Genomic DNA, 26,708 nt, shown 5'->3' on the forward strand with positions numbered 1-26,708 from the left:
CAGGGCTGACCTGCTCGAGTGTCTCATCCACTATAGGAGAACAATGAAGGCACTTTTGTTTCTAGGTTTTGTCGCCGTGGTTTCATTTGGAGCGCCTGGTTATAAGTATGCTGGGTAAGGAATGTCCTTGAATTCATTAAATTATTGCCCATAGCCCTAGCCATTCCTATCTCTGCAACCTCCTTCAGCTTACAACCCAGTGATATCTCTTTCAATTCTTGACTTATAGGCATTCCACATTTCCCTTGTTCATGGCCATGCCTTCTGCTGTTTCAGCCCTAAGGCAGCGCGGTGGCACAGTAATTAACACTGCTGCCTCACAGTGCCAGAGACCTGGATTCGATTCCCAGCCTTGGGTCACTGTCCGTGTGGAGGCTGCACAATCTCCCCGTGTCTGTGTGGGTTTCCTCTGGGTGCTTCAGTTTCCCTTGTGCTGGTTAGGTGCATTGACCATGCTAAATTTGCACTCAGCATACCCCAACAGGCGCGCAGTGTGACAACTAGGGGATTTTCACAGTAACTTTGTTGCAGCGTTAATGTGAGCTGACTTGTGACATTGATAAATCAACTTTAAACCCTGAGCCTTTCAACCTCCCTCCTCTCCTAAAGATAGCATTAAAAAATACTTTTTTAATCACATTTTTGATAGCCAGTTTTAATGCATCCTTACGATGTGTAAATGTTTCTCCGCTTGCTCCTGTGAAGCACCTGGAGAACTTACTCAGTCATATTACAGAATCCTAGAATCCCGACAGTGCAGGGGGAGGCCATTCAGCCCATCAAGTCTGCATTGACTATGCAATGAAGTATCAAACCCAGGCCTACCACCCTCCTCCCTAACCTTCTAACCCCATGCATTTATCCCACTTATCCCCCCTAACCTCTACATCGTGGGACACTAAGGGGCAATTTAGCATGGCCAGTCCATCTAACCGGCACACCCTTGGAGTGTAGGGGGAAACTGGAGCACCCATGCAGTCACGGGGAGAACATGTAAATGCCACAAAGACAGTGAACCGAGGCCGGAATCAAACCTGGGACCCTGGCACTGTGAGGCAGCATATCTGCTATATAAATGCAAGTTGTTGTTTTCAGTGTGCCGTGGGAGTGAGGGAGGTGTGCACCTTCTAAAAGTGATATATAGTTTTTGTTGACAGCGAGAAAGTTTTGCGCCTGTGGCCGGAAAATGAACAGCACCTGCAGTTTATAAGGAACATGGCCAGTTCCGTGAAGGTATGATCTCATGTTGCTAATTCGCACTCACTGCTATTTAATTTTGAGGTGACACAGTGGTTAGCACTGCTGCCTTACAGCACCAGGAACCTGGGTTTGATTCCTGCTTGGCTCACTGTCTGTGTAGAGTTTGCACGTTCTCCCCATGTCTGCATGGGTTTCCTCTGGGCCTCCGCTTTCCTCCAAGAGTTTGAAAGACGTGCTGGGTAAGTGCATTAGTCATGCTAAATTCTCCTTCAGTGTACTGAAAAAGGCACTGGAGTGTGGTGACTAGGGGATTTTCACAGTAACTTCATTGCTACTGTTAACGTAAACCTACTTGTGACACTAATAAATAAACTTTCCAAAGATGTGTCACAGAGAGCTGACACCTGTTTCAGGAATGCATGAACTAAAGAGCAGCTTTTCACTTCCCATTTAAAGAACTAATTTAGCTAATCCTGAAAGCAAGTTTAGTGACTAGTTACCTCCTTATAAATGACCACTTGAGCTCCCCGTTTCCACCCAAATCCAAAAGCACTCTCAATTAGCCAAGCAGCACTCACAGTGCAGGGGGAATAGTAGGGTAAGTACATGGGATTAAGGGGATAGGACCTGGGGGGGTTGGTTGTGGAATTGTGTTCGGTGCAGACTGTAGAGATTCTATGAAAATCTTTTAATTGCATTTGATGAAGCCATTAATTGTCTCATTGACGTGTGCGCAGGTTGATTTTTGGCAGCCGGATTCGGCCGAGTTGGTGACCACAAACAGGAGTGTGGATTTCAGGGTCGATGCTTTCTGGGCCTCGTACATACGGGCTGGACTGGAGAAGATTGAATTGAAATATCAGTTAGTTTCAGACCTTGTATTGACTTTTACCAATCAGAAACCTGAGGGGAAGGGTGAGAGGGTGAAGTTCCTGCCTTGGGTGTATTCGATGTCTCTGCACAAATTGGACGCCAATCAGCCCCAGTCACCTCAAATATTATTCTTTTGCTCACCTTCCTTTCAAACTAATTTGCACATTACCAAATTTACTTGTAACCCAATGAAATCTGTGGAATTCACTACCCCAAAGTGCAGTGGATGGATGCTGGGTCAATGAATAAATTTAAGGAGGAGTTAGACAGATTTTTTAATTGGTAATGGGTTGAAGGGTTATGGGGAGAAGGGAGAAAAATGGGTTTGAGTAGTATATCAGCCGTGATCGAATGGCGGAGTGGACTCGATGGGCTGCATGGCCTAATTTTGTTCCTATATCTTATGAACTACGTGTATCAGAACCTAATTTCTTATTTTACATTTGCCTTTAAACATATTTTGATGTATTCAGGTGGGGGAACCCACTGTCATTTCATCAAAGCAGCTGAAAACCAGTTTGTCACAAAAAATAAGCATTTTTAAAGGTGTGTCTCATCCACATAGAGTCATAGAGGTTTACAGCATGGAAACAGGCCCTTTAGCCCAACTTGTCCATGCCATCCCTTTTTTTAACAATTAATCTACTCCCAATTGCCCAAATTTGGCCCATATTCCTCTATATCCATTGTACTCATGTAACTGTCTAAATGCTTTTTAAAAGACAAAATTTTAACTCTGGCAGCTTGTTGCAGACACTCACCACCCTCTGTGAGGAAAATTTGCCCCTCTGGACCCTTTAGTATCTTTCCCCCCTCACCTTAAACCTATGCCCTCTAGTTTTAGACTCCCCTACCTTTGGGAAAAGACATTGACTATCTAGCTGATCTATGCCCCTCATTATTTTATAGACCACTATAAGGTCACTCCTAAGCCTCCTACGAGAAAAAAAATTCCAGTCTATCCAGCGTCTCTTTATAACTCAAACCATCACGACCCAGTCAGCATCCTGGTATCCATCTGTGAGTAAGTGAATTTTAAATATCTGCAAATGACTTTGAAAAGCGATAGACTATCACCTAGTGGTTATGTTGGTGTGCAATAGTCAGCTGCTTAGTAAACTCAGGAGAAAATAGCTTTCCACGTGCGGATCTTAATACCAAAAGAAAATATTGCTCAATTTTAAGAGTTTACTCGAAGGATTGCAAACAGGAGCAATGAACAGAAACATTTTGATCCGTGGCTATCACTCATTTTGTGAGCATAGCTGGCTTGCAATGCAATGTTTTCCCAAACAGCCCAATAGATGGCGCTGGGCGCTGGGTGTAATCTTTGGGTGAATTGTGAGAGATCTGCCCTCTTTGTCTTAACCACCCAGAATGACCATGTTCACATTAATCTTACTTTGCACAGCATATTAGTTGAGAACGTGCAGACCCTGGTGGAGAAACAGTTTGACCGAAAAAAAATCAGTTCAACAGGCTACAACTATGAAAAATATCATCGGTTGGAGGAGGTAAAAACATGATTGTGTCACAAAATTAAACAGAAATGTAAGATCATTCTGAAGGTGTATAATTTGATGCTCGGCATGTTAAGAGTTCCTCTGGTTAAAGGCACGGCTAACGGTAAATCCCGAGTTGTTCAAAATCCCAGAAGGAAACAACTACCCTCAACTGTGTTTGCAATTTGTATAGTGTGAGGAGAGACTTGAAATCCCCAACTCCTTTTGATGATTTTAACAAAGCAAATGTTTATTGAGAAATAGAAAAAAAATAGAATTACATTTTGATAAAACAGTGGCTTTACACAGCATCACTACTTTAAACAGTTCTAAACAATCTTGACTTAACTTCCATCAGAGCTAACTTTCCCAATTAGTGTGACAACATCTTATCCTTTCCTTTTTGCCTATGTACTCTATGAATGGTGTGTTTCATCTGTATAGCGCGCAAGAAATAATACTTTTCACTGTGTTCCAATACATCTGAAAATACGAAATCAAATCAAAACCTTATAGATTTTGAGATCGTTATAAATCCAGAAAATGTTACCACACAAGGCCTTCATGTCTCTTGGGTTTGATTCTGAAATTAACCAGCAGTTTGTTTCTCAAATCAGATTTCCTTCACACAGCTTGTTGGGAGGTATACAGCTATTCATACTGTTGGCTGAGGTGTAAAGCAACTTTCCCCATAGGTTCCAGTATTTCATAAGAACATAAGAACATAAGAAATAGGAGCAGGAGTGGGCCAACTAGCCCTTCGAGCCTGCCCCGCCATTCAATAAGATCATGGCTGATCTGTCGTGGCTCAGGTCCACATTCCCGCCCTCTCCCCATAACCCTTAATCCCCTCTCTGATCAAAAACCGATCAACCCGCGTCTTAAAAATATTTAGCGAGGTAGCCTCCACCACATCAACGGGCAGAGAATTCCAGAGATTCACCACCCTTTGAGTGAAGAAGTTCCTCCTCAACTCTGTTCTAAACCGCCCCCCTTTATCTTGAGGCTGTGCCCCCTAGTCCTACTGTCCTTTCTGAGCGGGAAGAGTCTCTCCACCTCTATCCTATCCATCCCATTCATCATCTTATATGTCTCAATGAGATCCCTCCTCATTCTTCTAAACTCTAACGAGTACAAGCCTAATTTATTCAGCCTCTCCTCATAGCTCAACCCCCTCAACTCCGGCATCAGCCTAGTAAACCTCCTCTGCACTCCCTCCAAGGCCAAAATATCCTTGCGTAAGTACGGCGCCCAAAACTGCACACAGTACTCCAGCTGCGGCCTCACCAATGCCCTATACAGCCGCAGCAAGACCTCCCTACTTTTATATTCAATCCCCCTCGCGATGAAGGCCAGCATCCCATTCGCCTTCCTGACCACCTGCTGCACCTGCAAGCTGGGTTTTTGCGACTCATACACAAGGACCCCAAGGTCCCTCTGCACCGTCGCCTGCTGCAGTTTTTCTCCACGTAAGTAATAATCCTTCCTACCATTATTCCTACCAAAGTGGACCACCTCGCACTTGCCAACGTTAAATTCCATTTGCCATTTCCTGGCCCATTCGCCCAGCCTATCTAGATCCTTCTGTATACTCTCCCCACCCTCCGCACAATTTGCCTTTCCACCAATTTTGGTGTCATCAGCAAATTTCGACACCCTACACTCGGTTCCCTCCTCCAGATCATCTATATAAATGGTAAATAGCTGAGGCCCCAGCACCGACCCCTGGGGCACTCCACTAGTCACCATCCGCCAATCCGAATAGCAACCATTGACCCCCACTCTCTGCCTCCTATTTGACAACCAATCCTCTATCCACGCTAACACCCTACCACCAACCTCAATGCCCCCTGACCTTCTGCAATAACCTCTTGTGAGGTACCTTGTCAAACGCCTTCTGAAAATCAAGAAAGATCACATCCACTGGCTCTCCTCTATCCACCGCCCTAGACACATCCTCATAGAACTCCAGTAAATTTGTCAGACACGACTTCCCTTTAACGAAACCGTGCTGCGCCTGCTCTATCAAGCAGTTCCCCTCAAGATGCCTCGCTATTTCCTCCTTGATGACGGATTCTAACATTTTACCTACAACAGACGTTAAACTAACAGGCCTATAATTCCCCGCCTTTTGCCTGGCACCCTTCTTAAACAACAACGTAACATTAGCCGTTTTCCAATCTTCTGGCACTTCCCCGGAATCCAGCGACGTCTGGAAAATAACCAACAAGGCATCCACTATCACCTCCGCCATTTCTTTCAGAACCCTCGGATGCATTCCATCCGGTCCTAGGGACTTGTCCACAATCAGCCCCTCCAGTCTGTCGAGCACCACCTCTCTAGTAACAGTAATGTCATCGAGACCCTCCAGTCCTACCACCTTTCCATCTCTAACATCCGGCAAATTATTCACATCCTCCTCCGTGAAGACCGAAACAAAAAAGTTATTCAAGACCTCAGCCATATCCCCATCCCCTACCACTAGGTCCCCTTTCTCATCCTCTAAGGGACCAACGTTCACCCTAGCCAGCCTCTACCTTTTTATATATTTATAAAAACTCTTGCTATCCTTTTTTATATTGAGCGCTAGCCCAGCTTCATAGTCTCTCCTACCCTTCCTTATCAACTTCTTTGTCAATCTCTGTTGACATTTAAACCTCTCCCAATCCTCTTCTTGCCCACTACTCTTTGCTACTCTAAACGCCTCCGCTTTTACTTTAACACTTTCCTTCACCTCCTTCGTTATCCACGGCTTATTACCTCTCCTCCTACGGTCCTTTTTGACCATCGGAATAAATTTCTGCTGAGCACCAAGAAAGATCTCCTTAAAGATCCTCCACTGCTCCTCAGCAGACCTACCTTCCAACGCGCTCCCCCAGTCCACATTCGCCAATTCTTCTCTCATCCTACCGTACTCCCCTCTGTTCAAACAAAGGACGTGTGTCCGGGAACCCACTTTCTCCTCCTCCATCTGCACCAGAAACTCCACCATACAATGATCACTCTCCCCAAGAGGATCTTCCTTATATACGGTTTTCCCTTTAATTTCTCTTTTATCTTACTTCGTTTCTTCAGCAATGCACTTTCATAACATTTACTTTCCTTCTCTTTATTTTACCTTTTAGAGTTTAAAAGAAAAGTTGACTCCCTTTATCCACCTTACCTTATCCTTTGAACCCTTGACAACAGTGGGTGGCACAATGACGCAGTGGTTAGCACTGCTGCCTCACAGTGACAGGGACCTGGGTTCGATTCCTGGCTCGGGTTATTGTCTACGCGAGTTTCCTCCACGTGCTCTGATTTCCTCCCACAGTCCGAAAGATGTGCTGGTTAAGTGCATTGGCCGTGCTAAATTCTTCCTTAGTGTACCAGATTGTGGCGACTAGGGGGTTTTCACAGTAACTTCATTGCAGTGTTAATATAAGCCTACTTATGATGCTAATAAATAAACTTAAACTTTGAAAAACTATCCATGTTCTGTACCCATTGTTACTAAGTTGCTTCAGATAAACATCTATTTGCTGTGTTACTCGGCTCATTAGCATTTCAGGTAAACACGATAGATTCACACAGTCACTCAATCCCTGGCCTTAATTATAATACTCGTTGTTTCCCTTAGTTGAAAATATATGAACAGAACATGGACAACAAAAAAATTCTGTTTTTTCTGGACGGCACGGTAGCACAGTGGTTAGCACTGCTTCTTCACAGCTCTGGTGTCCTGGGTTCGATTCCTGGCTCAGGTCACTGTCTGTGTGGAATTTGCACATTCTCCTCATGTCTGCGTGGGTTCCCTCCAAGTACTCCAGTTTCTTCCCACAGTCCAAAGATGCGTCGGTTAGGTGGATGGGCCACACTAAGAAATTGCCCCTTAGTGTCCAGGGATGCGTAGGTTAGAGGGATTAGTGGGGATAATATATGGGAGCAGGCCCTGGGTGGGATTGTGATTGGTGCAGACTTGATGGGCTGACGGGCCTCCTTCTGCGCTGTAGAGTTCTCTGATTCCAATTTCTTGGATTTCCCGGATATGTTTTCTTGGCAGCACGCTGTGTCACAATGTGACCTTGAAGGTTTTCTTTGCTCGGAGGTTATGGTGCAAATTTTGGAATGTGTTTACAATTCTGCTGGCAAACACAGGACAGAACACAAATATATATTCAAGTGTTGATAAACCATCACAGCCGGAAGAATTCCTAGGCTAGGATTGTTCTGATGTAAAATTGGCACAATGCGTACTAATGTAATACTGAGGTGGCCTGTATCCAAACTATGCAGATATTAGTCCCACTGCAGAATTCATGGGGATTGGATTTTAGGGGTTCCAGAAAGTTGGTGAAAGCAGACATTTATTAGTGGTCAAGTATCATTGAAGGAATCCTGTATGTATTTAGTAATTGTTGAGTGGGTCAATGAGATAAGGTGCCAAGTCTTTCCCTTGCAAGATTTTTCAGTGGCCCCTTGTAAATACCAGCTGAAGCTATGTTCCGTTTTAATGTTCATTTCAAAGATCATTCCGTGAAAGCAAAAAAAAAGCAGAAAAATCTTCCCCCACCACCACTCCCAAACCCCCGAGTCTGATGGTCTGCGATTGGGCTATTCCGGATATCCCTCCCATTCGCTCTCCTTATCCAGACGCCACAGCTAGTGAGGCCATTAGCCTGAAGAAGATGTCGCTCATGGAACTTAAGCGACTTGGCGAGGTGGGACAGGCAACTAATCCCCTCTGCTTGTCTTTCCTCAGGCCTCTAGATTCAAGCACCGCAGCCTCCATAGACATTTTCATACTGTAAATTTATATAGGATTTTGAAAATTGTATTCAATTTGAAAAATATTCTTAAAAAAAGTAATAAAAGCTATCGGTTTTTTTTAAGTTTATTCATGGGACATGGGCATCGCTGTCTAGGCCAACATTTATTGCCCCTCGCTAATTGCCCCTGAGAACATAGAACATAGAAACATAGAACATTACAGCGCGGAACAGGCCCTTCGGCCCACAATGTTGCGCCGACCAGTCTTATTTTTAAAAAAAAACATTGACCCACTAATCTAAACCAATCCCTTTTCGTCCATAAACCTATCCACCAATCTCTTAAACGCCCCCAAACTAGGCGCATTTACAACTGCAGCAGGCAGGGCATTCCAGTCCCTCACCACCCTCTGGGTAAAGAACCTGCCCCTGACATCCGTCCTATAACTACCCCCCCTTAATTTAAAGCCATGCCCCCTCGTGCTAGATTTCTCCATCCGAGGAAACAGGCTATCACCATCCACCCTATCTAAACCTCTAATCATCTTATATGTTTCTATAAGATCCCCTCTTAGCCGCCTTCTTTCCAGTGAAAACAACCCCAAATCCCTCAGTCTCTCCTCATAGGACCTCCCCTGCATACCAGGCAACATCCTGGTAAACCTCCTCTGCACCCTCTCCAAAGCCTCCACATCCTTCCTGTAATGTGGGGACCAGAACTGCACACAGTACTCCAAGTGCGGCCGCACCAGAGTTGTGTACAGTTGCAACATGACGCTGCGACTCCTAAATTCAATCCCCCTACCAATAAACGCCAAGACACCGTACGCCTTCTTAACAACCTTATCTACTTGATTCCCAACTTTCAGGGATCTGTGTACACATACACCTAGATCCCTCTGCTCCTCCACTCTATTCAAAGGCCTCCCGTTAGCCCTATACTCAACACATCTGTTATTCCTACCGAAATGGATTACCTCACACTTCTCCGCATTAAACTCCATCCGCCACCTCGCGGCCCAGCTCTGCAACCTGTCCAAGTCACCCTGCAAACTTCGACACCCTTCCTCACAATCTACCACACCTCCAACTTTGGTGTCATCAGCAAACTTACTAATCCACCCAACTATACCCTCATCCAGATCATTAATAAAGATTACAAACAGCAGTGGCCCCAAAACAGATCCCTGAGGCACACCACTCGTAACCGCACTCCATGATGAATAATTACCATCAACCACCACCCTCTGTCTCCTATCTGCTAACCAATTCCTGATCCAAGTACCTAAATTACCACCAATCCCATACATCTGCATTTTCTGCAGAAGCATACCATGGTGAACCTTATCAAACGCCTTACTAAAATCCATATATACCACATCTACTGCCTTACCCCTATCCACCTCTTTGGTCACCTTCTCAAAGAACTCAATAAGGTTAGTAAGGCACGACCTTCCCGCTACAAAACCATGCTGACTATCTCTAATCAATTCATTACTCTCCAAATAACTATAAATCCTATCCCTAATAATTCTTTCTAAAACCTTGCCCACTACAGAAGTAAGACTCACTGGTCTGTAATTCCCAGGGAAGTCTCTGCTCCCCTTCTTAAACAATGGGACAACATTCGCTGTCCTCCAATCTTCCGGTACTATACCAGAGACCAACGACGACCTGAAGATCAGAGCCAGTGGCTCTGCAATCACCTCTCTTGCCTCCCATAGAATCCTAGGGTAAATCCCGTCCGGACCAGGGGACTTATCTATTTTCAACCCATCTAGAATATCCAAAACATCCTCTGTATCAACTACAATACTTTCTATTTTACACCCCTTCACCCCAGTGACCTCCTCAGCTACATTCATATCGTCCTGCGTGAACACCGAAGAGAAATAATGGTTCAATGCCTCTCCAATCTCTTCCGGTTCCACACACAACTTCCCCCTACTGTCTGTAACTGGCCCTAATCTTGCCCTAACCAACCTTCTGTTCTGAGAAGGTGATGCTAAGCTGTCTTCTTGAACCGTTGCAGTCCGTGGAGGTATTGTGATGTTCCAGATGTGCTCACAAACAATTTTTCTATTGCAGATTAATCGCTGGATTGTCAAGATCACCGCTGAACACCCGACACTAATTTCCCGCTTTCAAATTGGACGGAGCTATGAAGGTCGACGCATCTATCTCCTCCGGGTAAGGCGACTTCTACCAGATTTGTTATTGTTGTGATGGTTTCTGATGTCTGCACTTCACCCTGCTGTGACGTGCAGTAGGGGTGGCGCAGTGGAAACGTGCTGGGCCCATAAGCCAGAGGTCGACGGATCAAAACCATTCTCTTAAGACGGCACAGTGGTTAGCACTGCTGCCTCACAGTGCCAGGGACCTGGGTTTGATTCCTGGCTTGGGTCACTGTCTGCGCAGAGTCTGCACATTCTTCCCATGTCTGTGTGGGTTTCCTCCAGGTGCTCTCTCTCCTCTCATAGCCCAAAAGACATGCTGGTTAAGTGCATTAGCCACGCTAAATTCTCCCTCAGTGTACCCAAACAGGCACTAATGTGAAGACTAGGCGATTTTCACAGTAACTTTATTGCAATGTTAATGTAAGTCTACTTGTGACACTAATAAAGAAACTTCAAACATGTCAAAAGACTTGTGTTTTGCAAAATAATGATAGATTGTGTGTTTGGACCAATAAAGCAGCCTGATGGGATGATAGTACGTGTGCCAATCTCTTGTTACAGGTTGGCAGGAGAACGGGTTCGGCGAAACCTACCATCTTCTTGGACTGTGGAATCCATGCCAGGGAGTGGATCTCTCCAGCATTTTGCCAGTGGTTTGTGAGAGAGGTTAGCAAAACACTCGTGGGATTTATTTACAACACTTTCCGATAGCAGTCGAGAAACATGCCCATGCAATAAACTTCTGCTTCCACAGGCCACAAGAAACTATGGATCTGATTCAACTATGACCACGCTCCTTGATAAACTGTATTTCCTGGTTGTCCCTGTTATCAATGTGGATGGCTACGCCTATACCTGGACCGAGGTAAGTGTCACAACATCTGTGGATGACCCAGAGTAATTCAGAAGACAGTCATTAGGGTTAAAAGATTGAGGGAAAATGAAGTCAATGGTGGAAAACAAAAACTCAATCTGAAAGAGTTTTGCTACAGAAGCCAGGTTACATAAGAGCCTTCGAAATAGCACCAGGAACGGTCATGTGGTCCCTCAAGAGGATCATGGTCAATCATTGACATCAACTCCACTTTCCTTCCCTATCCACATATCCCTTAATTCTCTTAGTGTCCAAAAATCATTCTACCTCAGCTTTGACCTGAACAACTCAGCATCCACTGCCTTCCAGGGTAGGTAGATTCTAAAGGTTCACTCCATCCCTGGTGGAGAAATCTTTCCTCCCCTCAGTAGACTAGGAGCTGCCAGATGTCCTGTCTAAAAATGGGCCCTAAGCCTTTATTTGAGTAAATCAATGGAACTGGAGTACAGGTGGTTTTGTTTGGTTTTGTTTGGCCTACATCTTTGCTCACACAGAATGTATCAAGGCACAGCTCCCCAGCACTACAAATGTCAGTCTTCATGCCAATTTGATTCACTCCACATGATTTCAGGAAATGGCTAAAGGCACTGGATGCTGCAAAGGCTTTGGGCCCTGATAATATTCCGGCAATAGTACTGAAGACTTGTGCTCCAGAAAGAACGCCAGAAATTCAGCAGTGAGTAACTCACCTCCTGACCCGCATGTCTACCATCTACAAGGTACAGGTCAGGAGTATAATGGAATATCCTCCACTTGGCCTCCAACAACACTCAAGAAACTCAGCACCATTCGGGATAAAGCAGTCCACTTGATTCTCATCCAACCATCACCTTAAATATTCACTCCAAACACCATCGACCTCTAGTGAATAGCAACAGTGTGCAGTGTTTACAAAATGCATGGCAACAGATCACCAAGGTTCCTCTGACAGCACCTCGAACATCTACCACTTAGAAAGACAAGGGCAGCAGATGCATGTGAATGCCATCACCTTCAAGCCACTCTGATCTGGATATATGTTGCAGTTCCTTTGCTGCTGCTGGATTAAAATCCTGGAACCCCATCCCTAACAGCACAGTAGGTATACATACACCACATGGACTGCAGCAGGTTCAAGAAGGCAGCTCACCACCATCTTCTCAAGGGGCAATTACAGACGGGCAATAAATACTGGCCTAACCTGTGAAGCCCACGTCCGGTGAAAGAATTTTTTTTTTTTTAAAAAACCCTTGCAAGGGCGATACATTCACTGCGGTTAGGCAATGATCTCATCTCTAGGAATTGGGACAGTGGACCAGTTTCTCAGACTGATCACACCGGCAGGGTTCTCTGGTCCTGCTGTAGTGAATGAAGATTTGGCTGAGCGCCAAATTCCCCATCCTCATTTGCAGTAACACCAGTGGCTGGAAAATTCCAACCAGTGTGTCTTGCTTTACACAGAACAGAATCCTTAGACTTTTAGAGTCAAAGTCCCTGAACTGATTTGGTTATGTGTTGAGTCAGAGAGAATGGGAGAAGCATGGGCTAAGTTTTGTGCAGCCAGATTAAAATTGTTTCAAGAAGAATTAAGTTGGATCTGGGCATCATTGAAGATCAGGGATAGATGGAACATTATGTAAATGATCAACATAACGTCAGAGGATGCATTAGTCCAGGTAAAACTGCTTGAGAAAAGAGTAATGGCCTATGGCACTGCTGCCTTACAGCACTAGAGACCTGGGTTTGATTCCTGGCTTGGGTCACTGGTGTTTGCAATTTTTCCCCGTATCTGCTCTAGTTTTCTCCCAAAGTCCAAAGAAGTGCAGGTTAAGTGGATTGGCCATTATAAACTGTCCCTTCGTGTCAGGGGGATTAGCAGGGTAAATATGTGGGGTTATAGCAATAGGGTCTAAGTGTCAGTGCAGGCTCAATGGATCGAATGCTCCCTTTTGAACTGTAGGAATTTTTTGGATATGTCAGCCTCAGCTCAATCCACTGTCCATGCTAAAATATTACCCCAACTCTGTAAGCCCTTAACTTGTCTCTTAACGCTTGATGGGGTGCTTTATTGAATGCCTTTTTGAAATCCGGGTATACTACATTTACTGGTTCCCATTTATCTAGATTACTAGATGCTGGGCAAGACAACAGCTCAGTGACTATCACTGTTTGCTGTGCAGACATGTGGATTTGGGCCAGTGTCTGTGGGAGTTTACGCATTCTCCCCGTGCTTGCGTGGGTTTTCTCCGGGTGCTCTGGTTTCCTCCCACACCCCAAAGATGTGCTAGTAGGCTGATTGGCAGAAATAAATTGTCCCTAAATTAGTTTCCCTCAATGTGGATGGCCATAAAACAATAGATAAGGGTCATGGCTGGAGGGGGGGACTGGTGGTGTTAAAATGGCGGTGCGGGCTCGTTGGGCCGAAGGGCCTGCTTCCCTGGCTGTTTTATTCTTTGTTCTTTGTAGTACATTCTCAAAAATCTCCAATAAATGTGTAAAACAGGTCTGTATGAACCTATGAAAATATGAATTAGGAAGAGGGATACGCCATTCAATCCCTTTAAACCTGCTTCACTATTTAGTAAGATCATGGCTAATCTGATTATTTCTTCAACTCTACATTCCTGCCTATTGCTGAAACCTGTTGACTCTCTTGTTAGTCCAAAATGTATCTATCTCTACCCTACAAACATTCAATGACCATGCCTGCACTACTTTCTGGGGAAGAGTTCCAGGGACTCATAACCCTCTGAAGAAAAAGTGTCGAATTATCTCCATCTTAAATGGCTGCTGCCTTATTTTTAAACTTGTGCCCATGTTCCAGTTTCTCCCACAAGGAAGAAACATCCTTACAGCATCCACCCTGTCAAATCCCCTCGAGGTGTCGCGCGTTTCAATAAGGTCACCCCCATCCCAGGCGTCAATCGAATTTTGGGCGGCACAGTGACACAGAGGTTAGCACTGCTATCTCACAGCACCAGGGACCTGGGGGTTCAATTCTGGACTTGGGACTCTGGGAGTTTGCACAGTGCCTGCAGTGGGTTTCTCCCGGGTGCCCCACTTTCCTCCCACACTCCAAAGATGCGCAGGTTAGATGATTGGCTGTTATAAATTGCCCCATTGCGGGGTAAGTGTCTGGGGTTAAAGGGAGGGGGTATGGGCATGAGAAAGATGCTCTGTTGGAGAGTCAGTATAGACTCACTGGGCCCAATGGCCTCCTTCTGCACTGTAGGGAATCTATGATTTCTCTGAATGAACCTTTTATTATTTGGCTATGTAAGGAGTTGTTCATCTGATAGGATGATAGAAGGGATCTTACACATTTATTGCTTTGCCGTGTCTGCCCACAGGATCGATTTTGGAGGAAAACACGTTCCAGGAATCGTGGCACACATTGTATAGGCACAGACCCAAACCGAAACTTTGATGCCAAATGGTGTTGTAAGTATTTCTATTTTAACAAACAACACAACGAACATTTCTATCAAATCTCTTTGAATCACGGGAGGCAATGGCCTAGTGGTATTATCGCTGGACTATTAATCCAGAAACTCCGCCAACGTGCTGGAGCCCCCGGGTTCGAATCCCGCCTCGGCAGATGGTAGGATTTGAATTCAATACAAATTCTCTGGAGTTAAGAATCTACTGATGGCCGTGAAACCATTGTCGATTGTAGGAAAAATCCATCTGGTTCACTAACGTCCCTTCCTTTGGGGAAGGAAATCTGCTGTCCTGACCCAGTCTGGCTTACATGTGACTCCAGAGTCACAGCAATGTGGTTGACTCTCAACTGCCCTCGGGCAACAAGGTGTGGGCAAAATGTGCAGATTAGGTGGATTGGCCGTGCTAAATTGCTGGGGTAAATGCATAGGGTTATGGAGATAGGGCCTAAGTGGCATTGTGGTTGGTGCAGAATTGATGGGCCGAACGTCCACTGTAGAGATTCTATGATGGGCAATATTTGCTGGCCAGCCAGCGACACCCATGTCCCACAAATGAATTTTAAAAAAGTGCCTTGAAGGAGGAAACCAATGTGGAGGGGCCTCCTAAGCCTGTCCACCAGTCTGTGCCACCTTATCTTTCATAATAAACCTGCCTTCTCCTCACTTTAAGAAGTCTCACAACACCAGGTTAAAGTCCAACAGGTTTATTTGGTAGCAAAAACCATTAGCCTTCAGAGAGCTCGCTGCCCTTCATCAGGTGAGTGGGAGATGTGTTACAAACAGGGCATATAAAGACACAAACTCAATTTACAAAATAAAGGTTGGAATGCGAGTCTTTACAGGTAATCAAGTCTCAAAGGTACAGACAATGTGAGTGGAGAGAGCGTTAAGCACAGGTTAAAGAGATGTGTATTGTCTCCAGGCAGGACAGTTAGTGAGATTTTGCAAGTCCAGGCAAGTCGTGAGGGTTACAGATAGTGTGACATGAACCCAAGATCCCGGTTGAGACCGTCCTCATGTGTGTGGAACTTGGCTATCAGTCTCTGCTCAGCGATTCTGTGCTGTCGTGTGTCGTGAAGGCCGCCTTGGAGAATGCTTACCCGAAGGTCAGAGGCCAAATACCCTTCTAATAATAATGGATTCTCCTCACTTCCCGTTAATACTCCTGCTTATCAAATATCTCCCCATCTCTGATTGAAGATGTAGGAATTGTCCTAACATTAGCTGCCAGTTGTTTCAAACCTTAGAGTGTGGATGTACTTCCTAATTTCACTCCTGAATGGCGTTATTTAAGGCAATGGGGAAGGTGTTGAAAGATTTAGTGCCACAACCGTGGATCAAACCAGATCCAGGTTCCTGACTTTGGTTCAGTTTCTTGGCTCCCCTATTTTGATTGGAAGCTTCCCCTCTTTGGGTCCTGTGAGTGCTAATACACGGCGCTGATGCTATATTTCAGCTTAAGTTGCAGTTACAGTCAGCTTACAAATTTACCCACATTCCAATAATTTATTTCAACTAAATTGTGTTTGTTAACACCAGAGACCACTCACCTGACGAAGGAACAGCGTGTTCCGAAAGCTAGTGGTGTTTACTATCAAATAAACCTGTTGGACTTGATAGAGCAGACACAGCACGGTTTCATTAAAGGGAAGTCGTGTCTGACAAATTTACTGGAGTTCTATGAGGATGTGTCAAGGGCGGTGGATAGAGGGGAGACGGTGGATGTGGTCTTTCTGGATTTTCAGAAGGCGTTTGACAAAGTACCTCATAAGAGGTTATTGCAGAAGGTCAGGGGACTTGGAGTTGGGGGTAGGGTGTTAGCGTGGATAGAGGATTGGTTGTCAAATAGGAGGCAGAGAGTCGGGGTCAACGGGTGCTATTCGGATTGGCGGATGGTGACTAGTGGAGTGCCCCAGGGGTCGGTGCTGGGGCCTCAGCTTTTTACCATTTATATAGATGATCTGGAGGAGGGAACCGAGTGTAGGGTGTCAAAATTTGCGGATGACACCAAGATTGGGGGAACGGCAAATTGTGCGGAGGGTGTGGAGAGTCTGCAGAAGGATCTAGATAGGCTGGGTGAATGGGCCAGGAAATGGCAAATGGAATTTAATGTTGGCAAGTGTGAGGTGGTCCACTTTGGTAGGAAGAATGGTAGGAAGGACTATTCCTTACGTGGCGAAAAACTGCAGCAGGCGACGGTGCAGAGGGACCTTGGGGTCCTTGTGCATGAGTCGCAAAAACCCAGCTTGCAGGTGCAGCAGGTGGTCAGGAAGGCGAATGGGATGCTGGCCTTCATAGCGAGGGGGATTGAATATAAAAGTAGGGAGGTCTTGCTGCAGCTGTATAGGGCATTGGTGAGGCCGCAGCTGGAGTACTGTGTGCAGTTTTGGGCGCCGCACCTGCGCAAAGATATTTTGGCCTTGGAGGGAGTGCAGAGGAGGTTTACTAGGCTGATACCGGAGTTGAGGGGGTTGAGCTATGAGGAGAGGCTGAATAAACTAGGCTTGTACTCGTTAGAGTTTAGAAGAATGAGGGGAGATCTCATTGAGATGTATAAGATGATGAACGGGATGGATAGGATAGAGGTGGAGAGACTCTTCCCGCTCAAAAAAGACAGTAGGACTAGGGGGCACAGCCTCAAGATAAAGGGGGGGCGGTTTAGAACGGAGTTGAGGAGGAACTTCTTCACTCAAAGGGTGGTGAATCTCTGGAATTCTCTGCCCGTTGAAGTGGTGGAGGCTACCTCGCTAAATATTTTTAAGATGCGGGTTGATGGGTTTTTGATAAGAGAGGGGATTAAGGGTTATGGGGAGAGGGCCGGAAAGTGGAACTGAGCCACGACAGATCAGCCATGATCTTATTGAATGGCGGGGCAGGCTCGAAGGGCCAGATGGCCTACTCCTGCTCCTATTTCTTATGTTCTTATGTTTATGACTTGAACCTGGTGTTGTGAGACTCCTTACTGTGTTTACCCCAGTCCAAACGCCAGCATCTCCACATCATCAGCACCAGAGGGAGCCAGAGAGCCATGTGCTGAGCTGGACGGGAGCGGGAGATGTCGGTTTTGTGATGTTAATGCAACGAGAAAGGGAAAGATGCAAAAGCAAAATGTCCGATTCACCACGTGTGGCCTTGATAACCTCGCTGGGATGTCCCCTGCTCTAAGGTTAGAATCCCTACTGTGCATTCGACCCATCGAGCCTGCACCGACTCTCCAATGGAGCATCTTCCTCAGGCCCAATCCCCGTAGCCCCACATATTTACCGTGTTAACCCCCCTGGCAGAGTGTTTTCCTCAGAGCAGAGAAGGCCGAGGGGGGGGGAACCTGATTGAGGTGTAAAAAACTGAGGGACACTCATTAGGTAGGTGGGAAAAATCTTTTCCCCTGAGTAGAGGGGTCAATAACTGGGGGCTAGAGATTTAACGTAAGGGGCAGGAAGTTTAGAGGGGATTTGAGGCAAAACTTCTTCACCCAGAGGGCGGTGGGAATCTGGGACTCACTGCCTGAAAGGGTGGGAGGGAAGAGAACCCTCACAACATTGACTAAAATGTTTAGATGAGCTCTTGAAACACCAGAGCGTACAAGGCTACGGACCGAGTGCTGGGAAATGGGCTGGGAATGGGCAGCTGGTTGATGGCCGGCGCAGACACAATGGGCCGAAGGGCCTCTTTCTGTGCTATATGACTCTATGGGCGTGATAATCCAGCTCGTCACGCCGGTGGGAATCTTCTAGTCCCTCTGTCAGCGTTTCCCAGCTCGTGTTTCCCAGCAGAGTATTTTTTTTTATTCATTTGTGGGACATGGGCGTCGCTGGCTGGCCAACATTTATTGCCCATCCCTGGTTGCCCTTGAACTAAACGCCTCGCTTAGCTATTTCAGAGGGCTGCTGAGAGTTAACCACATTGCTACGGCTCCGATATCACATATATATTGACAGTGGCGGGACCAATGGATCCCACCACCAGCGAATGCTACGCCATCTCCTGCCACGGGGAGGCCAGAGAATCCCACCGCCTGGCTCTATGTCTCGACTGTGAAGCACCTTCGAATGTTTTGTTATGGTTAGAAACATAATTGAATTTCTTTATTAAAGATCATCACCATGATTCTTCTCTCTGACGCCGATAGCATCATTTGTCAAGACATTTAGTTAAAAAGGTTACTGTTTGTAAACAATAGGGGTGATTTAGGGGCTTTTAGATAAGCACATGAATGTGCAAGGAATAGAGGGATAAGGACCAAGGGATTAGTTTAATTTGGTGGCACATTCGGCATGTTTGTGGGCCGAAGGGCCTGTTCCTGTGCTATATGGTTCTATGCTCTATGTTCTATTGTGAAACGTGACGGCAAAGGCCTTGGAATCAGAATCAGCAGCCAAGAGTAGCTTCCAGAAGTGTTGGGTTATGGGATTGGGGCCAGCACCAACAAAGGGCTGGCGTCAGAGAACAGTCTCCGGGGCAACACTGGCAGCTGAGAATGGGCCGTGAGCAATTCCAGCCAGTGGTTAAAAACATGCTGCAGAGTGACTCAGTGACAAGCTATTCCCCTTGAAAAGCAAGATCTGGGCTCTCCGGGTTGATGCAAAAAATAAGACCATATGATATAGGAGCAGAGTTAGGCCATTCGGCCCATCGAGTCTACTCCGCCATTCAGTATGATTCTCATCCCCATTTTCCTGCCTCCGCCCTGTGACCCCTGAACCCCTTGTTAATCAGGAACTTCTCTCCCTCTGTCTCAAAGACACTCCATTGACCCGGCCTCCACAGCCTCCTGCGGCAAAGAGTTCCATAAATTCACCACTCTCTGGCTGAAGAAGTTGCTCCTTATCTCTGAGTGGGGGAAGGGTGGGGGGGGGACGGGGGGGGCCATCGACAGGACCAGAAGATCCCACCAGCAGCAAGGCGAAAATCTCAGCCCTAAGGTTTAATCTGTATACTATGACAAAAAGTATTTCTGCTCACCCTGGCTATAATCTTTCCCGTCAGCAAGAATGCCAAGGATTATGTGAAAATAAAGATTCATGTTTCCACGATAACCTGACCTCCAGAAAAATCTTGCTTAAAATATTGGCTTATCTTTCTTCTCTCTATAGATGCCGAATGACCTTGGGTGCAAAAAAAATTCCAATGCTTCCTGTTTGTCTCTGGGCTATATCAGAGTTGGAATAAATTAGAACCATCACACGTCCTGCTAACTGTCACATTGTGTCCTCTAGCAATCGGTGCCTCATCGAACCCTTGTTCTGAGACATACTGTGGTCCTCGGGTAGAATCTGAGAAAGAAGTCCAGGCTGTCGCAAACTTCATCCGTCGCCACAAAGGAAGCATCAAGGCATATCTCACCATGCACTCTTACTCTCAGATGTGCCTCTTCCCTTATTCCTACACCTATGACTTAGCGCCGAATCACGCTGAGCTGGTATGTGTCTCAGCCTTTTACATGTTCACAAACCCGTGCGATGCAAAGCAGAATTTGACACTTTGATTTATATTCTCTGAGTGACATTTGGCTTCAGTGGGAGGTGGGATGTTTGGGTTCTCAGTTTGAGAGCCCAACTCCCTTCCACAATGCAGTTTCTCTGGTTTATCAGGATGATCGGAGGAGTAAAATTGCTTCCTCCCCATAGAGAAGGAGGAGAAGCCTTCGGGTGGCCTGACAGTATTATCACTAGACTAAGCCAGTACGGTGGCACAGTGCTGCCTCACAGTGCCAGGAACCCCGGTTCAATTCCTGGCTTGGATCACTGTCTGTGCGGAGTCAGCACATTCTCCCCATGTCTGTGTGCATTTCCTCTGGGTGCTCCGGTTTCCTCCCACAGTCTAAAAAGCGTGCTGGTTAGGGGCATTGGCCATGCTCAATTCTCCCTCAGTGTACCCGTACAGTTGCCGGAGTGTGGCAACTAGGGGATTTTCACAGTAACTTCATTACAGTGTTAATGCATGCCTACATGTGACACAAATTAAACTTTAATCTTTTACTATTAATCCAGAAACTCCTGGGAATCTGGGTTCGAATGCCACCAGGATAGATGGTGGAATTTGAATTCAATAAAAAATCTGGAATTAAGAATCTACTGATGACCATGAAACCATTCTCGATTGTCGGAAAACCCATCTGGTTCACTAATTTAGTGAAGGAAATCTGCCATCCTTACCTGGTCTGGCCTATGTGTGACTCCAGAACCACAGCAATGTGCTTGATTCCAACTGACTTCCAAGGGCAACAAGGGATGAGCAATAAATGCTGGCCAGCCAGCGACACCCATGTTCCATGAATGTATACAAGAAAATGCTTCATCTGGCAACAGATGCATGTTGACTTATGTGTCAGATCCATAAGAAATAGGAGCAGGAGTAGGCATTCAGCCCATCAAGCCCACTCTGCCATTTACTAAGATCACGGCAAATCTGCTTGTGACCTTAACTTCATTTTCTTGCCTGACCACATAATCCTTGACCCACTGTATCTTGAAAAATTGATCTAGCTCAGCTTTGAACATATTCAAAGACCCTAATCTTTTAACTCTCTGTGGAAGAGAGTTCCAAAGACTCATGACCCACTTAAAGAAGAAATTCATCTTTATTGCCATCTTAAATGGAGACCCCTTTATTTTTAAACTGTTCCTCGCGTTCTCGGCTGAAAACTTCTAAGAAACCTTGGTGAGATCCTGCAGTGCATCTTGATGATGATACACATAACTGTGACACACTTTGGAGGGACTGAATGTTTGCAGAAGGGGTAGCAATCAAACAGGCAACTTTGTCCTGGATGGTTAAGAACATAAGAAGTAGGAGCAGCAGTAGGCCATCTGGCCCCTCAAGCCTGTTCTGCCATTCAATAAGATCATGGCTGATCTTTTTGTGGACTCAGCTCCACTTACCCACCTGCTCACCATAACCCTTAATTCCTTTACTGTTCAAAAATTTATCTATCCTTGCCTTAAAAACATTCAATGAGGTGGCCTCAACTGCTTCACTGGACAGAGAATTCCACAGATTCACAACGCTTTGTGTGAAGAAGTTCCTCCTCAGCTCAGTCCTAAATCTGCTTCCCCTTATTTTGAAGCTATTCCCCTAGTTCTAGTTTCACCCGCCAGTGGAAACAACTTCCCTGGTTCTATCTTACCTATTCCCTTCATAACCTTGCATGTTTCTATCACAACGCTTCTCATTCTTCTGAATTCCAATGAATATAGCCCCAGTCTACTCAGTCTCTCCTCATAAGCCAACCCTCTCAACTCCAGAATCAACCTAGTGAATCTCCTCTGCTCCCCCCCCTCCAATGCCAATATATCCTTTCTCAAGCAAGAAGACTAAAACTGTACACAGTACTCCAGGTGTGGTCTCCCCAGCACCTTATATAGCTGCAACATAATCTCACTGTTTTTAAACTCCATCCCTCAAGCAATGAAGGACAAAATTCCATTTGCCTTCTTAATTACCTGCTGCACCAGCAAACCAACTCCTTGAGATTCCTAAACAAGCACATCCAGGTCCCTCCACATAACAGCATGCTGTAATTTTTTACCATTTAAATAATAGTCCATTTTGCTGTTATTCCTACCAAAATGAATGACTTCACATTTACTGACATTGTACTCCATCTGCCATACCCTCGCCCACTCATTTAGATTGTCTAGATCCTTTTGCAGACTTTCAGCGTCATCTGCACACTTTGCTCTTCCAGCTCTCATAGTGTCATCTGCGAATTTTGACACACAACACCTGGTCCCCAACTCCAAATCATCTACGTAAATCGTAAACAATTGCAGTCCCAACACTGATCTCTGAGGCACACCACTAGTCACTGATCGTTAACCAGAAAAACACCCATTTACCCCCACTCTTTGCTTTCTGATGGGTTACCAATCCTCTATCCATGCTAATACATTACCTGTAACACTCTGCACCTTTATCTTATGTCGCAGACTTTGGTATGGCACCTTGTTAAATGCCTTCTGGAAATCCAGATACACCACATCCACAGGTTCCTCATTATCCACTGCATATATAATGTTCTCAAAGAATTCCATCAAGTTAGTCAAACATGACCTGCCCTTCATGCTTCATCTTACCAATGGGACAGTTTATATCCAGATGACTCACTATTTCTTGCTTGATGATAGATTCAAGCATTTTCCCAACTGCAGAAGTTAAGCTAACCAGACTATAGTTACCTGCCTTTTGTTTACCTCCTTTTTTAAACAGTGGCGTCACAAGCTTCTTGAGTATGGTTGAAGCTGCACCCATCCAGGGAAGTGGACGGTATTCTACTTCATTGACTGTTGGCTGGGCTCAATGCCGTATCTTTGAGTCAAATCAGTTATGAGTTGGTGCCATATTCCGGGATTTAAACATGGAATCCAGACTGAGATTTCAATGAGATGCTGCACTCTCAAGGTTGCCATCTTCTTGATCAGTCATTAATGTAGAGGCCTACTTATCTGTTCAGTTACGATGTGGAGATGCTGGCATTGGACTGGAGTGGGTACAGTAAGCAGCCTCACAACACCAAGTTAAAGTCCCAACAGGTTTATTTGGTAGCATGAGCTCTTGAAGTGCTTTTCCTTCATCAGGTGTGCTCGCCTGATGAAGGAGCAGTGCACCGAAAGCTTCTGATTCCAAATAAACCTGTTGAACTTTAACCTGGTGTTGTGGGACTTCTTACTCTGTTCAATTAGATATAAGCAATCCCACTCATGATGGACTGGCCATCCAAGTTAGTACACAATGCTGCAATGTCCCACATTTATAAGTAAGAAGATCTCAACCCTGGTTGGCTCAGTGATGGTTTTTTTAATATATTCATTTGGAACTGTATTTTGTTAAACTCTTAATGAAACAGACTTGGAATCTTTGTGTAGTATTTGATTATTTTTGAAATGATGAATAACCCACATTCTCTCTTGCAGAATAACCTTGCTAAGGGAGCAATTCGCCGCCTGGCCAGTCTCTACGGAACACAATATACTTATGGTCCTGGAGCTACCACCATCTGTGAGTCTTTGGTTTCGTTCCACATTTAGTCATCATTGTAAACAAACAAATAATTTATTAATAACGCTAATATGAAATGAATGGCTGCTGAGATTCCAAAGTCTGGAAATTCCACCTCAAAGCCTTTCTCCTCCCTTACAATCCTACACCACATCAACACACTTCTGTTCACCCTTTGGTCCTCCAAGCCTGCCCCAACCATGCTGCCCAACTTAACTAAAACCCCCATACTTCCTTGGACCACATCCCTCTATTCCCATCCGATTTATGTATTTGTCAAGATGCCCCTTAAAAGTCACTACTGTGTCCGCTTCCACTACCTCCCCCAGGAACGAGTTCCAGGAACCCACCACCCTCTGTATAAAAAATCTGCCTCATACATCTCCTTCAAACCTTGCCCCTCGCACCTTAAACCTGTGCCCCATAGTAATTGACTCTTCCACTCTGGAAAAAAGCTTCTGACTATCCACTCTGTCCATGCCTCTCAAAATCTTGTCAACTTCTATCAGGTCACTCCTCAATCTCTGTCGTTACAGTGAAAACAAACCAAGTTTCTCCAACCTCTCCTCATAGCTAATGCCCTCCATATCAGCCGACATCCTGGGAAATCTTTTCTGTACCCTTTTCAAAGCCTCCACATCCTTCTGGTAGTGTGGTGACCAGAATTGAACACTATATTCCAAATGTGGCTTAACTAAGGTTCTATAAAGCATCAACATGACTTGCCAATTTTTAAACTCAGTGCTCCGGCTGATGAAGGCAAGCATGCTATATGCGTTCTTGACTACCTTCTCCACCTGCATTGCCATTTCCAGTGACCTATGTACCTGTACACTCAGGTCCCTTTGCTCTTCAATACTCTTAAGGGTTCTACCATTTACTGTATACTTCCTATCTGTATTAGACCTTCCAAAAGGCATTACCTCACATTTGTCCGGATTAAACTCCATCTGCCATCTCTCTGTCCACGTATCCAAATGATCTATATCCTGCTGTGTCCTCTGATGGTCCTCATTGCCATCCGCAAATCCACCAAACTTTGTGTCCTCCACAAACTTACTAAGTTACATTTTCCTCCAAATCATTTATCTATATTACAAACAGCAAAGGCTCCTGCACTGATCCCTGAGGAATACCACTTGTCACAGCCCTCCATTCAGAAACACACCCTTCCACTGCTACCCTCTTGTGTGCCTGCAAAGCACCAGGATTTTCCAACTGTGTTTGCCCTGAAACTGGAAATTCCCGCCCGAGGTCAACGGACCTTTCCATGATCCGCTCCGTCGGAATGTGGAAATTCACCGCCTGGAGTCAGTTATTTATTTTAAATGTGCCACATTCGAACAAGTTGTTGTTACCTGGTGATGGGAAGCAGTGGCTTGGTGATATTGTCACTGGAGCAGTAATCCAGGTACCCAGGGTAACGCTCATACGTTCCTTTGAGGATTTGATGGAAGGTGCAAAATTGCCCAGTTGAAATCTCGGTGTTAATGTTGGCGTGCTGTCTTTGCACAGATCCAGCTGCTGGAGGTTCGGACGATTGGGCCTACGATCTGGGAATTAAGTATTCCTTCACCTTTGAACTGCGTGACACTGGCAGATACGGCTTCCTGTTGCCTGAATCTCAAATTAAACCGACGTGTGAAGAAACCATGCTGGCCATTAAATACGTGGCCGACTATGTCGTCAACAACTTGTATTGAAATAAATATGTATAAAGCATGTTAAAATAAAGACACTTGACAGTCCATAGTCCAGTATTCTCAACACGGGGAGGTCAATGAGGGATAACATTCATCTGTTCAGTTACCTGTTTAGGACTACAATGGCATTCGCACCATAGCCGCACTAAATGTTAATGCTTTTAAGAATATTCAGCATTATTTTTGCATTCTATCATAGAATCATAGAGAAACTACAGCACAAACAGGCCCTTCGGCCCACACGTTGCGCCGATCTTATCTCTACCTACTAGGCTTACCTATAACCCTCAATCCTATTGAGTCCCATGTACTTATCCAGAAGTCTCTTAAAAGACCCTAATGAATTTGCCTCCACCACCACCGATGGCAGCCGATTCCACTCACCCACCACCCTATGAGTGAAAAACTTACCCCTGACATCTCTTCTGTACCAACTCCCCAGCACCTTAAACCTGTGTCCTCTTGTGGCAGCCATTTCAGCCCTGGGGAAAAGCCTCTGAGAGTCCTCCTGATCAATACCTCTCATCATCTTATACACCTCTATCAGGTCACCCCTCATCCTTCATTTCTCTATGGAGAAAAGATCTCCTTAGAGAGACGAAGGATGAGAGGGGACCTGATATCCTACGTTATCCTACAATCATAGATTCAAACAGGACAAAAGGGGTCCATCCAGCTCATCGTATCAATGCCAGTTCTTTTAAATCCATTTTTTTTTAATTAATTCGTGGAACATGGGTGTCGCTGGCTGGCCAACATTTATTGTCCATCCTTGGCTCCCTTGTTCAGACGTCAGGAGAGAGTCAACCACATTGGTGTGGCTCTGGAGTCACACGTAGGCCAGACTGGGTAAGGATTTCCCTCCCTAAAGGATGTCGGTGAAACAGATGGGTTTTTCCGACAATCAACAATGGTTTCATGGTCCTCAGTAGATATTTAATTCCAGATATTTTTTATTGAATTCAAATTCCACCATCTACCATGGCAGGATTCGAACCTGGGTCCCCAGAACATTAGCTGAGTTTCTGGATTAATAATCTAGCGATAATACCACTGGACCATTGCTTCCCACTCCACCCTTTCCCCGTATCCCCGCAAATCTTTCCTTTTCCATCTCATTCCCTTTTTGACTGTTACAATTGAGTTTGCATCCACCACCCTTCCACGCAGTGCTATCCAGATCATAAGAATTCAGTGCAAGTGAATAAAATT

General features: G+C 45.3%; 1 protein-coding gene across 1 annotated transcript; it reads left to right on the top strand.

Moving 5' to 3' along the window:
- On the top strand, positions 1-25,496 carry LOC145341530 (carboxypeptidase B-like). Its single transcript, XM_080186510.1, has 11 exons — positions 1-114; positions 1,158-1,233; positions 1,938-2,062; positions 3,485-3,587; positions 10,412-10,513; positions 11,062-11,166; positions 11,255-11,365; positions 14,704-14,794; positions 20,013-20,215; positions 23,709-23,793; positions 25,309-25,496. Exons 1-11 carry the CDS (start codon positions 44-46, stop codon positions 25,494-25,496), a joined length of 1,260 nt encoding a protein of 419 aa, XP_080042636.1. The 5' UTR covers positions 1-43.
- Positions 25,497-26,708: the final 1,212 nt, after the last annotated feature.

This window comes from Carcharhinus amblyrhynchos, chromosome 3 (assembly GCF_965287045.1).
Source record: "Carcharhinus amblyrhynchos chromosome 3, sCarAmb.v2.hapA, whole genome shotgun sequence".
Lineage (NCBI taxonomy): Eukaryota > Metazoa > Chordata > Chondrichthyes > Carcharhiniformes > Carcharhinidae > Carcharhinus > Carcharhinus amblyrhynchos.

Bases quoted from the DNA above. Each gene is read 5' to 3' on its own strand.
- LOC145341530 (XM_080186510.1), top strand. From the start codon at position 44: ATGAAGGCACTTTTGTTTCTAGGTTTTGTCGCCGTGGTTTCATTTGGA. The intron at 2,063-3,484 runs GTTAGTTTCAGA...TACTTTGCACAG, and splicing joins AAGATTGAATTGAAATATCA to CATATTAGTTGAGAACGTGC. The intron at 3,588-10,411 runs GTAAAAACATGA...TTTCTATTGCAG, and splicing joins AATATCATCGGTTGGAGGAG to ATTAATCGCTGGATTGTCAA.